Source organism: Triticum dicoccoides, chromosome 7B (assembly GCF_002162155.2).
Source record: "Triticum dicoccoides isolate Atlit2015 ecotype Zavitan chromosome 7B, WEW_v2.0, whole genome shotgun sequence".
Classification (NCBI taxonomy): domain Eukaryota; kingdom Viridiplantae; phylum Streptophyta; class Magnoliopsida; order Poales; family Poaceae; genus Triticum; species Triticum dicoccoides.
Genome location: NC_041393.1, coordinates 496,975,846 through 496,988,651, shown reverse-complemented (window position 1 = coordinate 496,988,651; position 12,806 = coordinate 496,975,846). Strand labels below are relative to the sequence as shown.

The following is a 12,806-nucleotide window of genomic DNA, read 5'->3' as shown; positions in this document are numbered from 1 at the left end:
TTAGTGTGTGTGGGTGTGTGACGCGACAAGACGAGCTGCTCACCTGTGTATTCTGGGAGCCGAGTTCTTGACGTAGAGACATCAGGGAGCAGCGCCGAACACGGACTCTGTCTTTGGCGGCCGCAGGCCACGCCGAGGGATCCCAAGATGTGATATATGAACTCGAGCATGATTTAATTCATATCCGTTACGCGGTGGTAAAATTGTAGATTTTTTTCATTTGCTCATGTAGTCAAAGACAGAACATATCACATTACCACTGCTTTTGACTTGTAAATAATTTTGATCACATAATACACCAGTGGCAAAACGGTATTTTCACGTTAGACTTAACATTGTGAAGTGCCAAAACTGAAGGAAGTGTCATGAAGGAAACAAAATGAAAATTGAGTGTCAAAAAGGGGAAAATATATTTTTAAGGGCCAAAAAGGAAAGCAAATTTTAAGAAAGGGCCAAATAAGGAATTATCTCCACATCATTCTCCTAATGATATGATCCCGTTCATCAAATGACAACACATGTCTATGGTTAGAAAACATAACCATCTTTGATTAACGAGCTAGTCAAGTAGAGGCATACTAGGGACTATATGTTTTGCCTATGTATTCATACATGTACTAAGTTTTCGGTTAATTCAATTCTAGCATGAATTGGACTAGGGAGAGGGGGCGCGGCCCCCTCTTTCCTTCCCCTCTCCCTCTCCTTCCCTCCTTCCCCCTCTTGGATTAGGAAAAGGGGGGGGATCCTACTAGGTTTGGAGTCCTAGTAAGACTCCCCCCTTGGCGCGCCTCCTCCCTTGGCCGGCCTCCTCCTCCTCCCTCCTTTATATACGGGGGCAGGGGGACACCCCAAAGCATAGCAGTTATTCTCTTAGCCGTGTGCGGTGCCTCCCTCCATAGTTTAACACCTCGGTCATATCGTCGTAGTGCTTAGGCGAAGCCCTGTGCCGGTAACATCATCAACACCGTCGCCACGCCGTCGTGCTGATGGAACTCTCCCTCGTCCTCAACTAGATCAAGAGCTCGAGGGACGTCATCGCGCTGGACGTGTGCTGAACACGGAGGTGCCGTACGTTCAGTAATTGGATCGGTTGGATCGTGAAGACGTTTGACTACATCAACCGTGTTACTAAATGCTTCCACTTTCGGTCTACGAGGGTACATGGACACACTCTCCCGTCTCGTTGTAATGCATCTCCTAGATAGATCTTGCGTGATCGTAGGATTTTTTTTTTGAATTACTACGTTCCCCAACAAATAGGACACAGCCTCTACGGATGGAGGGCGGCCGTGGTTGTGGCGGCGGCGACCAACAAGGGAACACAACGCCAGTGATGGATGCTTCGATTGGGTAAGTGCCTTTCTTTCATATCTAAAGCATGTTCTTCGTTCTGTTTAGTTCTTGTAGTTGGATTTGTTGGTTATTGCATTTGTGGTGCTCATTTGGTTCTTTTTTTTTCTTCTTCTTTTCCATGGTTATCTCTAGGGTGGAACATATTTGTCTGGATTGTAGAATGCAAATGACACTGCTAGTTCCCGCTAGTACATTTTTTAAATTCATGAACACTTTTTAAATTCGTCAACATTTTTTTAGTTCGTGAACATTTTTCCATTTTTTGAGTTCGTCATCTTTTTTCAAATTCATGAGCAACTTTTCAAATTCAAAATATTTTTGGAGTTCATGAACTTTTTTCAAATGCATGAATCCTTTTCAAATTTGTGAACATTTTTGAGTTTACGAACATTTTTGTAAACTCCTGAAAAAACATTCAATATTTTATTTTGTATTTCCTAGCATCTTTTCAAGTTTCCAAAAAAAAATCTGTTCGTGAACATTTTTTCCAAACTCCTGAAGATTTTTCGTATTTGAGAATGTATTTTATTTCTGAATATTTTTTAAGATTTGTGAACATTTTCCAAACTCCTGAAAAGAATTAAAAATTTGAGAATATTTTTCTTTAATTTGCAAAAATAAATAAATAAATCAGTTCACGATCATTTTTTCCAAACTCCAGAAGATTTTTGGTATTTGAGAATATATTTTATTACCGAGTTTTTTTTCAAATTTGCAATAAAAAAATCAGTTCACGATCATTTTTCCAAACTCCTGAAGATTTTTCGTATTTGAAAATATATTTTATTTCCGAGATTTTTTCAAATTTGCAAAAAGAAAAATCTGTTCATGATCATTTTTTCAAACTCCTGAAGATTTTTCATATTTGAGAATATATTTTATTTTTGAACATTTTTCCAAACTCCTGAAAAAATTCAAAATTTCAGATTATTTTTTATTTCCGAGATTTTCTCAAATTAATAAAAAACAGTTCACTAACATTTTTCCAAACTCCAGAATATTTCTCGTATTTGAGAATATATTTTATTTCTGAAATTGTTTTCATATTGGCGACCATTTTTCAGGATACACTGCGAGAGGAGAGGACGATAATGTTGGGCCTTAAGAACTTGTCGGTCAAGTTATCCTCGTGGGACCAACCAATATGAGAAAGGCCCAGTTTTTAAGATAAATCCCAGGTTGGACATGAATGGGCTTGCCGGAAACTTGAGTTAAATGCACCATTGATACATCAACAGATCAACTTATCTCCAGTGCTCACTTTGGTCCATGAACTAGAAAGCGTAATTGACAGCTCTCTGAACTTGCTTAGAGTGCTCAGTTTAGTACAAAATGCACATGGACACGCCACCATCTCAGCTGCATTTAGCTCGTTTTGTACAAAATGAGCATGCTGAGCAAGTTTGGGGAACCGTTGGTCGCGTTTTTTAGTTCATGGACCAAAGTTAACATTTGGAGACAATTTGATATAGGAACGGTGCATTTTAACTCATATTTCTCGCCCATGATGTCGGAGGGCTACTATAGGATGCTCGCTGGGGCAAATAGTCGCCATCCGCACCGAGCGCTGTCTGACTGGGCCAACCCATTTGGGACGTGACAAAGCGAGCCATCGCGCTTGTAGGCTGTAACGAGGTGCACTGTAGCAGACCGTCCTGTAGCGACCCGGCGATGCAGCAACCATATAGTAGTGCAGCAAAAAAGTACTGCAGCGGACATTTTTATCAAAAGTTTTGAGACAATTTTTGAAAATGAGAACAATTTTCGAAATTTTGAATACAGTATGAAAAGACAATTCCCTTTTAAAATTACGAATCATTTTCCAAAAATACTGAATTATTTTTAAACTTTTATGAACACTTTTTTCAAAAACAATAACAAAATTTGAAATTTCAATGTTTTTTAAAAACATGAACAAAATTTGAAATCCTTATTATTTTTGATTTTTTTGAAGATTTCTTTGGAAAACACGAGCAACTTTTCCAAATGTGATTTCTAAAATTACAAACATTTATTTAAAGCACGAATATAATTTGGAATAGCGAGAATTTTCTGAAAACACAATTTTTTAAAAAATTTCAGTTTTTAACAAGAACATTTTATAAAAGGAAACATTTTTTAAAACCAGTCATTCTTTAGAAAATGTGAATATATCTAGTTTTTGATTTTATCAAAAATAAAAGAAAAAGTAGAGAAAATAAAAAAGAAAAAGACAAAAATTGTAAATGCCAATAAAGAAAACTCAAAAAACGAAACCCAGTTCAAGAACCTTTTTGATAGTTTCCAAAACTGGTCGGAAACTTTCCAAAAGGTTCCCAAAACCTGATCCTGTATTTCATTCTCTTCTACAAAAGGTCTGGCCCATATCTCGGCTGCCTGGTCGACACTTTGACGCAACACACATCATATAGGAAGAGAGCTCCTATTTGCCGGCCGTGGGCGGCAAATGGTTGAGCAATCGCAGAAGGCGGAACGAATGGGCCGGCCCATTAGGAGGTAAACGAGCTCCAGACAAGTAAAATAATAATAATCGAACACGAGACCTCTCTCTCGTGTATGAGTGCTACTAACCGATCAATCTGGTAACTTCTAGTGGTAGATTAGAGGCGAGGTAATTTAAGTATAGTATTCTTTTGAATTTTTTTTGAGAAATATACACCAAACATTTGTAATATCCATTGAACATTTTCTCAATATATGTTGAAGATTTTCAATAATGCACGGTTGCACACCGAACTTTCTTGTGTGATACGATGAACCATTTTCTAATATAGGATGAACATTTTTCTAATTTGATATGCGTTGAACAACTTTTGAATACGCGTTGAACATGTAGTAAAAATATGTTGAACAATTTCATAATATACGATGAACATTTTTATAAAACACGATGATCATTTTTATAATGCAAGGTGAGCTATTTCACAATATATGATAGAATTTTTTTCTTAATACGATGAATTTTTTTGTAATACACGGTGAAGTTTTTATATAAATCACAACAAAGAGAATAAAAGAAAAAAGGAACATAAAAGAAAATTGATAGAAAAAGGAACCAAAACAGAAAAAAAAAAGAGGAACAAAACAACTGGAAACCTGAAAAAATATGAAAAACTAGCAGCAAAAAACTACGAAAAAAAAGAAACCCACAGCGAAGGAAAACAACACACGAAATTCGTGCATTAGCCGGCTCAAGTGGACTCGCTTCAGCGAAGCCGTGGCTCCTTGACGCACACGCGCGTCAAATATGATCGACCATATAGCAAACTAGATGATACCCCGCACATTGTTGTGAGAATGTTTTGAAATATATTCAGTGTGAATTGGTTGTATGAAACATGAATATGTATAGTCATAATACGAGAACAAAAACTTAAAAAATGATTTGTGGTGTTTGGTTATTAATTGTACAATATAAATATATAATCAGTGAGAATTGCTTGTATGAAATATGAATATGCATAGTAATAATATGAGAACTGAAATAAAAAATGATTTGTGGTGTTTGGTTATTAAATGTATAATATAAATATGATAATAGTATGAGACATTTACATCTATGCCCCTAACTCATTCTCACTACTCAGATTTGCCCTTTAATTTCGAAGGGTGCTTAAATTTGCCCCTCGATCACCAATTTCACTTATAGAAATACTCCTCCATGTCGTTTCCGTTCAGTCAAGGCTGTTTGACTGCTAACTGGCTGCCAGTTTGACATATTTGCCCCTCCGTCCTTACATGTGGGCCCAAACTTACCTGTTCACTGCACTCTCTCTCTCTCTCTCTCTCTCTCTCTCTCTCATTCTCTCGCTTGACCCGCACGCTCTCTCTTCCCCCAAATCGCAGCGGAACCCTAACCCTAGAGCCTTCGATCTCCGACAAGCAAAGCTCCAGATCAATGGCCGCCGTGGTGGAGATTCCATTGTTCTGACTCTGTGTGATGCTGTGCCGCGGATAGGACACAACTGCTGCGGATGGAGGGCGACGATGGTTGTGGCGGCGGTGACCAACAAGGGAACACAACGCCAACGATGGACGCTCTGATTGGGTAAGTGCCTTCCTTTCAGATCTGAAGCATGTTCTTCGTTCTGTTTAGTTCTTGTAGTTGGATTTGTTGGTTACTGCGTTCGTAGTGCTCATTTGGTTCGTTTTATTTTTCCTGTTTTCCATGGTTATCTGTAGGGTAGAACATATTTGTCTGGATTGTAGAATGCAAATGACATTGCTAGTTCCCGCTAGTACATTTTTTAAATTCATGAACACTTTTTAAATTCACCAACATTTTTTTAGTTTGTGAACTTTTTATCATTTTTTGAGTTGTGATCTTTTTTCAAATTCATGAACAATTTTTCAAATTCAAAATTCAATATTTTTGAGTTTACGAACATTTTTGCAAACTCCTGAAAAAATTCAATATTTGATTTTTTATTTCCTAGCATCTTTTCAAGCTTCCAAAAAAAATCTGTTCATGAACATTTTTTCCAAACTCCTGAAGATTTTTCGTATTTGAGAATGTATTTTATTTCTGAATTTTTGTTAAGATTTGCGAACATTTCCCAAACTCCTGAAAAGAATTCAAAATTTGAGAATATTTTATTTCTGAGTTTGTTTTTCAAATTTGCAAAAATATATAAATAAATCAGTTCACGATCATTTTTTCCAAACTCCAGAAGATTTTTTGGTATTTGAGAATATATTTTATTTCCGAGCTTTTTTCAAATTTGCAATAAAAAATCAGTTCACGATCATTTTTCCAAACTCCTGAAGATTTTTCGTATTTGAGAATATATTTTATTTCCGTGCTTTTTTTCAAATTTGCCAAAAAAAATCTGTTTACGATCATTTGTTCAAACTCCTGAAGATTTTTTGTACTTGAGAATATATTTTGTTTCCGAACATTTTTCCAAACTCCTAAAAAATTTCAAAATTTCAGAATATTTTTTATTTCCGAGCATTTTCTCAAATAAAAAAAACAGTTCGCCAACATTTTGCCAAACTCCTGAATATTTTTCGTATTTGAGAATATATTTTATTTCTGAACATTTTTCATATTGGCGACCATTTTTCAGGTCACAGACATTGTTCTAAGCTCCTGAAGATTTTCCGTATTTGATAAATTTTTTTAATTTCCTAGCAGTTTTTTAATTTACGAACGTTTTTAAAAATCATGCCCATTTGTTCAAATCGGTAAGAAATGTGACTATTTTTTAGGCTAGCCGGCCCACCTAAGGAGTGACGTGAGAGATGTAGTTTCAGGATCGTCACTTTTCGGGTGCACGAAACGACTCAAGGGTTTGATTTGGACCGGAAATGATGAAGTCAGTGTGCCAACGACCAGGATTGGGAGTTGAGGGTTTGATTTAGCTAACCTGTACAAGTTCAAGGTTTAGAATGGATTTTTTCCTAAATAAAATCTTGGAAAGTTACTCTTTGCCATGCTAAGGCTGGTCACAGTGAGGAGGACTTAGGAGTAACATCACACACTCCAATACAACTTTGCTTATGTGACACGTATTCAATGAAGAGAGAGGTGCTTGTAGTAACTAGCTAAGTTACCAGAACATCACACACTCCAAGAAACAATGAGTTTATAACCTAATAAATACATTGTTGTATGACACTACATAGATGTTCCTATCCACTATGGAGATAGTAACATAATCTAGGGAAGTGTGTAAGTTATTAGCTTATGTTCTTACCCATTGTGACCAGCCTAATAAAACTCGCCACATTATAACTCCCTAAAAAAAACTTGCCACATTGACCGCCTCACCACTGCATCCAGACGTCGCAGCTGAATTGGCCACGTGCCATCCGCCCACGTCGGCACAAATAGAGCGACGGCCGGCATCCCCTTTCCGCTCCGCGCCCATATGCCTCTGCCCCGACCCTTGTCGCTTTCCCCTTTGCCTCACTCCTACTAAAACTCAAGGCGCGCACGCCGAACGCACGGCCACCGCCACTGCCCGAGTCTCCTTTCCTCCTCTCCCACCCCACGCCGTGCGCGCCCGAGCGACCCCCATGGAGTCCCTGCTTGCGGCGCTCCCGGCCGGCGGAGGAGGCGCGGTGGCTGCCGCTGCCGGGGCCGTCGGCGGGCTGGCCGCGGCTGCGGCGCTCGCCGCCAAGGCCGGCGTCGTCGGGACGGGCCGCACCAACGCGCCCCCAGGTGAAGACCCTCCCACCCAATATCGTCTAAATGCATCATGTTTTCTCCCATGTTGTATGTATGCTCGTATACATGTAGCAGAGCGTGCCATACTTGGGCTTTTTATGCCACAATTTTCCTTAGGTTCCTGTAGGATATTCTTGAATTATTTGTATGTGTTCAGGTACAGTAGATGTTTATCAAGTGAGAATTGATCCTCACCGTGGAAATCATGCACATGTAGAAGTTTATAAACTTTTATTAAAAATATATACAGCTTGTCGTAAGTCCATAAAACTTCAAGATCAAGCTCAACCAAATTTACAAGATCTAAGATTTTTTTTTCTTATTGTCAAATATTGGTTTTGAATTCTTATAGGCTTCTGGATAAGCATGATCACCTCTTCCAAATAAGTGATCTGCGAATTTAGACATTTTGAATCTTAAGCAATTAATGCTTATACATGCTTCTTTCTTATTTTGGGCAAAACCTTTAAATACTTGCTATATCTTTTATCTTTTATTATCTCCATTCGTAGATGTATGAAAGCGTGCAGTCAAACTTCTGCAATTTTGTAACAAAACGGGATTGCTAAATCTCTGTCTACTAAGACTTAACCAAGTCTCAGTCGATGTTATATTTGTAAGATCTTACATGAAGATCCGTGCAAAATTTCTTTTAAATTTTTTCTTTTATCTTTTTATAGGTTCTATCACTTGACTAAGACTTGGTTAAGTCTTAATCGACTAAGATCTAGCCACACCCTATACTAATATTAAAAACTGGCTGTAAGGCTGGAACAGTATTTTTAGATTTGTGATGAAAGATAATTCCATAATATAATTGTTTTAACTCTATACTAATATATACATATAAAAAATAACGGTTAAAGGTGTATGCTGGAAATCCTGTCAATGTCCAAAATGACATCCATTTATGAACGAAGGAACTATTTTTTGTTTATTTTTTTTGCAGATTTATGCACAAGTCATTTGGAAAATAACACCTAGCTAGCTTTTCATGACCAACTCCCTAGACATAAGAACATGTCAACATGAAGAATCTTTTACTTCCCACCATTCCAAGAAGATCCCTTTTTTTCTAATCCAATTTCCAAGCCCCTTTTGGTCCCCATGCATGGGCTGTGAGCAGTCCGGTTGGCACTTTCACATGGAAAAGTGCTCCATAAGCTCAAAGATGGAAAGCTACACAATTGATTGAAAAGAAGCAATGAGATGTTACTGTCATAAATGATAGGTTCACTTATCCTCTACTTTTTGCAGAACAGATAAAGAACATATAGCTATATTCCTGAGCTGTCTACAGCTGTGAACTTTTACTATTTTTATTAAAACAAGAGAAAACAAATCTGCCCGATAGAAACAACTTAAGACGTTTTCTCATTTTCATGTGCTTTTATGCAAGCACTCGACCGCCCCGTTTGGAATAACTAAAAGGAATTCCCCGACTCCTACGGAACACATACTGTTCTGAACTTTTGCAAATTCGTGTGATATATATGTCCTCTCCAAAATAAATGTGATATATGCATATACATGTTCAGCAAACAATTTATTTTATTTGGGTGGGAGGGGGGTATGAAATGGAATGCTTCTCTTGACTGTCACAGTTTCTGTCGGTTCCTATTTACTTTTGGCCTGGAGAGTGAAGTTCCCGGATAGCAACTGGTTAAAACAACGAGTCGAGAGGTTCCTCTCTCAGTCACAGTAGATTTCGAAATCATGCTTATCAAACACATCTGATAATAGCTACTCCCTCCGATCCAAAATAAGTGTCATGGAACTAAAACCACGACACTTATTTTGGATCGGACGGGGTATTTGACAAGGCATGTTCCCTGCTATATGACAGCACAATTGCTTTATACGTGTTATGCATAGGACGCACAAATCAATTACTATTTGTTTTATATCAAATGGCAGCTACTGTAGGTATGAAACAGGAGCATTCTGAACAGAAGTAGTTTTACCGCAATATATTGTTCTAAACAGTAATTTTACCAAATTCTGGAAGCAATAATTGCTATATCAAAAATTTGACGGTTATATTGTCCTAGATACTACATGCTGACCCTTACTAGTGACGCGGATTATTCTAGTGTTCAACAATCACCTTCTTTTGATACTAGCTTATTTAAGTCTGCATGACCTCCCAGTAAAGTTATGCCTGCTAGAATAATCAACGACACACTTTATATATGCTGTATCATTGTATGATTGTAACGCCTTCTGACAATACTTACTGAAAATACCTAAGAAAAAGAGAGAAAACAGTTACCTACTTAATTTATTTGCATGAATATAATTTTTAATCATATATGCAGATGAATTGTCGAACTGGCTTGTTTCAAATATAAGTTCGGCCCTTCAAATTAATACTGCTAATTCTAGTGCAAGGAAAAACTAAACTCTCCTCTGGTTAATTTAATTGTCATACAGCTGTTCCTGGTTTACCTCTTATTGGAAATCTGCACCAGTTAAAAGAGAAGAAGCCCCATAAGACCTTCGCAAAATGGTCTGATATTTACGGGCCAATATACACCATAAAGACTGGGGCTTCATCAGTAGCTGTGCTCAACTCTTCTGAAGTAGCCAATGAGGTAATAAAGCCGTCTTTTTTTTTTCATAATTCACTTGTTAATGTACTTTTAGGTTCTACTACAAAATATCACCTTTTGCACTTTTGGGTAATTGTGGCAACTTGGGCTTTAGTCTTCTGACTGATTTTTGGCATTTACTCTGTATGCTTTTGTTGGCATTATCTCAGCGAATTTTCTTTTAAATGGAAAATATAATAATTCAAACCTAGATACAAGAGTTCTTTTTTCACCCCAGTAATTTAACTTCAAAGCTTATATAATCATTATTTTTACCTCTCTTTTTCTCATGCTAGAGACAAACCAAGGATTCTAACGAGCTTTTTAAAAAACAGAGGATTCAAACAAGTTATGAACTGACCTTTTTCTCCCAAGAACTACCCGGAAACAATTATTAAGCTACAAGGTAGCCCAGATTAATACACAAAATATGCATACAGTTCTTGATTTATGCTCTGATGCAAAATTGAGAAATGATAGAAGCATTGCACAAATGTGTCACACTTGACCAGAACATCTATTCTTTTCTCAATATGCAGGCTATGGTTGTGAAATACTCATCCATTTCTACTCGAAAGCTACCTAAAGCATTGTCAGTGCTGACTCGTGATAAAACGATGGTTGCTACAAGTGACTACGGTGACTTCCACAAAATGGTCAAGCGTTTAGTTATGTCGGGCATGTTGGGCTCTTCTGCTCAGGTACAAGTCTTAACACTTAGGAAATTATACAGTTCAGTGGCCACCACTTGCATATGTTTACACATTCAGTTAATTAACGTTTCATGGTGAAATGGTTGCAAAATGTGTAGAGACAATTTAGGGACACAAGAGACATGATGATGGACAACATGTTAAGCACTTTCCATACGTTGGTGACCGACGACCCACATTGTCCTCTGAACTTCAGAGAAGTTTTCAAGGACGAGCTGTTCCGCCTGTCCTTGATCCAGGTAAGTCTACAAGCTTCATAATAGTGTGCTCATCCATTGTGACGCTCCTATCAGTTTCTTGATTTGAATCAGTCTTCAGATGCTTCATTTATTATATGCGATAATGAGAGTGCACACTACAATTACAGAGTTTAGGCGAGGATGTGGGTTCAGTTTATGTGAAGGAGTTTGGGAGGGAGATATCGAAGGATGAAATCTACCAGATCACCGTGGTTGACATGATGATGTGTGCAATCGATGTTGATTGGAGGGATTTTTTCCCATACCTCAGCTGGATCCCAAACAAGGGCTTCGAAACAAGAGTTCGTACCACAGAATCTAGACGAACTGCGGTAATGCAAGCCTTGATCCATCAACAGAAAAAGAGAATTGCGAATGGCGAGGTAGCACCAATGCACATAGCTTGTAAACTGTTTTATTCTGATGCAGTTCTCCTATGTGTTAATTTGATCATCTTGATGCAATAAAATACAGGCCAGGGCATCCTATCTGGACTTCTTGCTGGCAGAGAAGGCACTGACAGAGGAACAGTTGATGATGCTGGTGTGGGAGGCAGTCATCGAGGCTGCAGATACTACTTTGGTGACTACCGAGTGGGCAATGTATGAGCTTGCTAAAAACCCAGAAAAACAGGCGAGTTTCCCACTCTGCTGTGGTTTGATCTAGTCTTCTCTTGCCGGAACCAAATTGTTAACAGAAATGTTCGGTTCACATCAGGATCGACTCTACCAAGAGATCCAGGACGTATGCGGTGATGAGACAGTCACCGAGGATCATGTTCCACGGCTGCGGTACCTCAGCGCCGTGTTCCATGAGACGCTCAGGCTCCATTCTCCTGTCCCATTGGTGCCTCCAAGGTTCGTCCATGAGACCACCAAACTAGCCGGCTACAACGTCCCAGCCGGCACTGAGGTAATTGGCAACACTAATAATTAATGGCGCAAGAAGTTTCGGCTGCTGGCCGTGGGTCTCTGAAAAAAACTGCTCAATTGTTCCAGATAGTCATCAACCTGTACGGGTGTAACATGAACAAGAAGGACTGGGAAGAACCCGAGGAGTGGAGGCCGGAGAGGTTCATGGACGAGAGGTTCGAGGCCGCGGACATGTACAAGACCATGGCGTTCGGCGCCGGGAGGAGGTCCTGCGCCGGGAGCCTGCAGGCCACGACCATCTCGTGCGCCGCCATGGCGCGCTTCGTGCAGGACTTCGCCTGGAGGCTCAAGGAGGGCGACGAGGACAAGGTGGACACCGTGCAGCTCACCAGCTACAAGCTCCACCCCCTGTACGTGTATCTCTCGCCGAGAGGGAGGAAGTGAATTAATGGCGGCTTTGGTTTGGTAATGAGGTGCTGGATTTGCTTTTTACAAACTTGGCCAAACTGGATGGCAGCATGATACAGGTTTATAACGTCTAATGGTTTGCCTGAACAATTTGTTCGTGTCTTCAGTTCGCATGTAGTTAGCTGTTTTTTAAATTTTGTGATGCTGAAGATAAATCTCTCTCTGCCTGGGTATTCTAAGATGCATCCAACACAAATTGTTACAGCCATTGCAATATTACTAAACAGTACAACGGAGCGACCATCGAGCCACCACAGCGCTTTGCTGTTCGCAGCCGTTAGATTGTACTGTTGTACGTCCTAGATTGTCAAGTCATCCCGCTGATCGACGCTGTAACTTTACAACCGTGCCACTCCATATGTTCGTCCAGCCCAATATTCTTGGGTTGCTGCTCCGAA

The 12,806-nt window shown here is 39.1% G+C and overlaps 1 protein-coding gene across 1 annotated transcript; it reads left to right on the top strand.

Annotated features, from left to right (window-relative positions):
- Window positions 1-7,359: 7,359 nt before the first annotated feature.
- LOC119340853 (ent-kaurene oxidase 2-like) lies at window positions 7,360-12,508 on the top strand. The gene is made up of 8 exons (XM_037612762.1): window positions 7,360-7,519; window positions 9,959-10,119; window positions 10,656-10,817; window positions 10,928-11,068; window positions 11,197-11,451; window positions 11,543-11,701; window positions 11,786-11,980; window positions 12,067-12,508. The coding sequence occupies exons 1-8, from the start codon at window positions 7,375-7,377 to the stop codon at window positions 12,382-12,384; spliced, it is 1,536 nt and encodes a 511-aa protein (XP_037468659.1). The 5' UTR covers window positions 7,360-7,374; the 3' UTR covers window positions 12,385-12,508.
- Window positions 12,509-12,806: the final 298 nt, after the last annotated feature.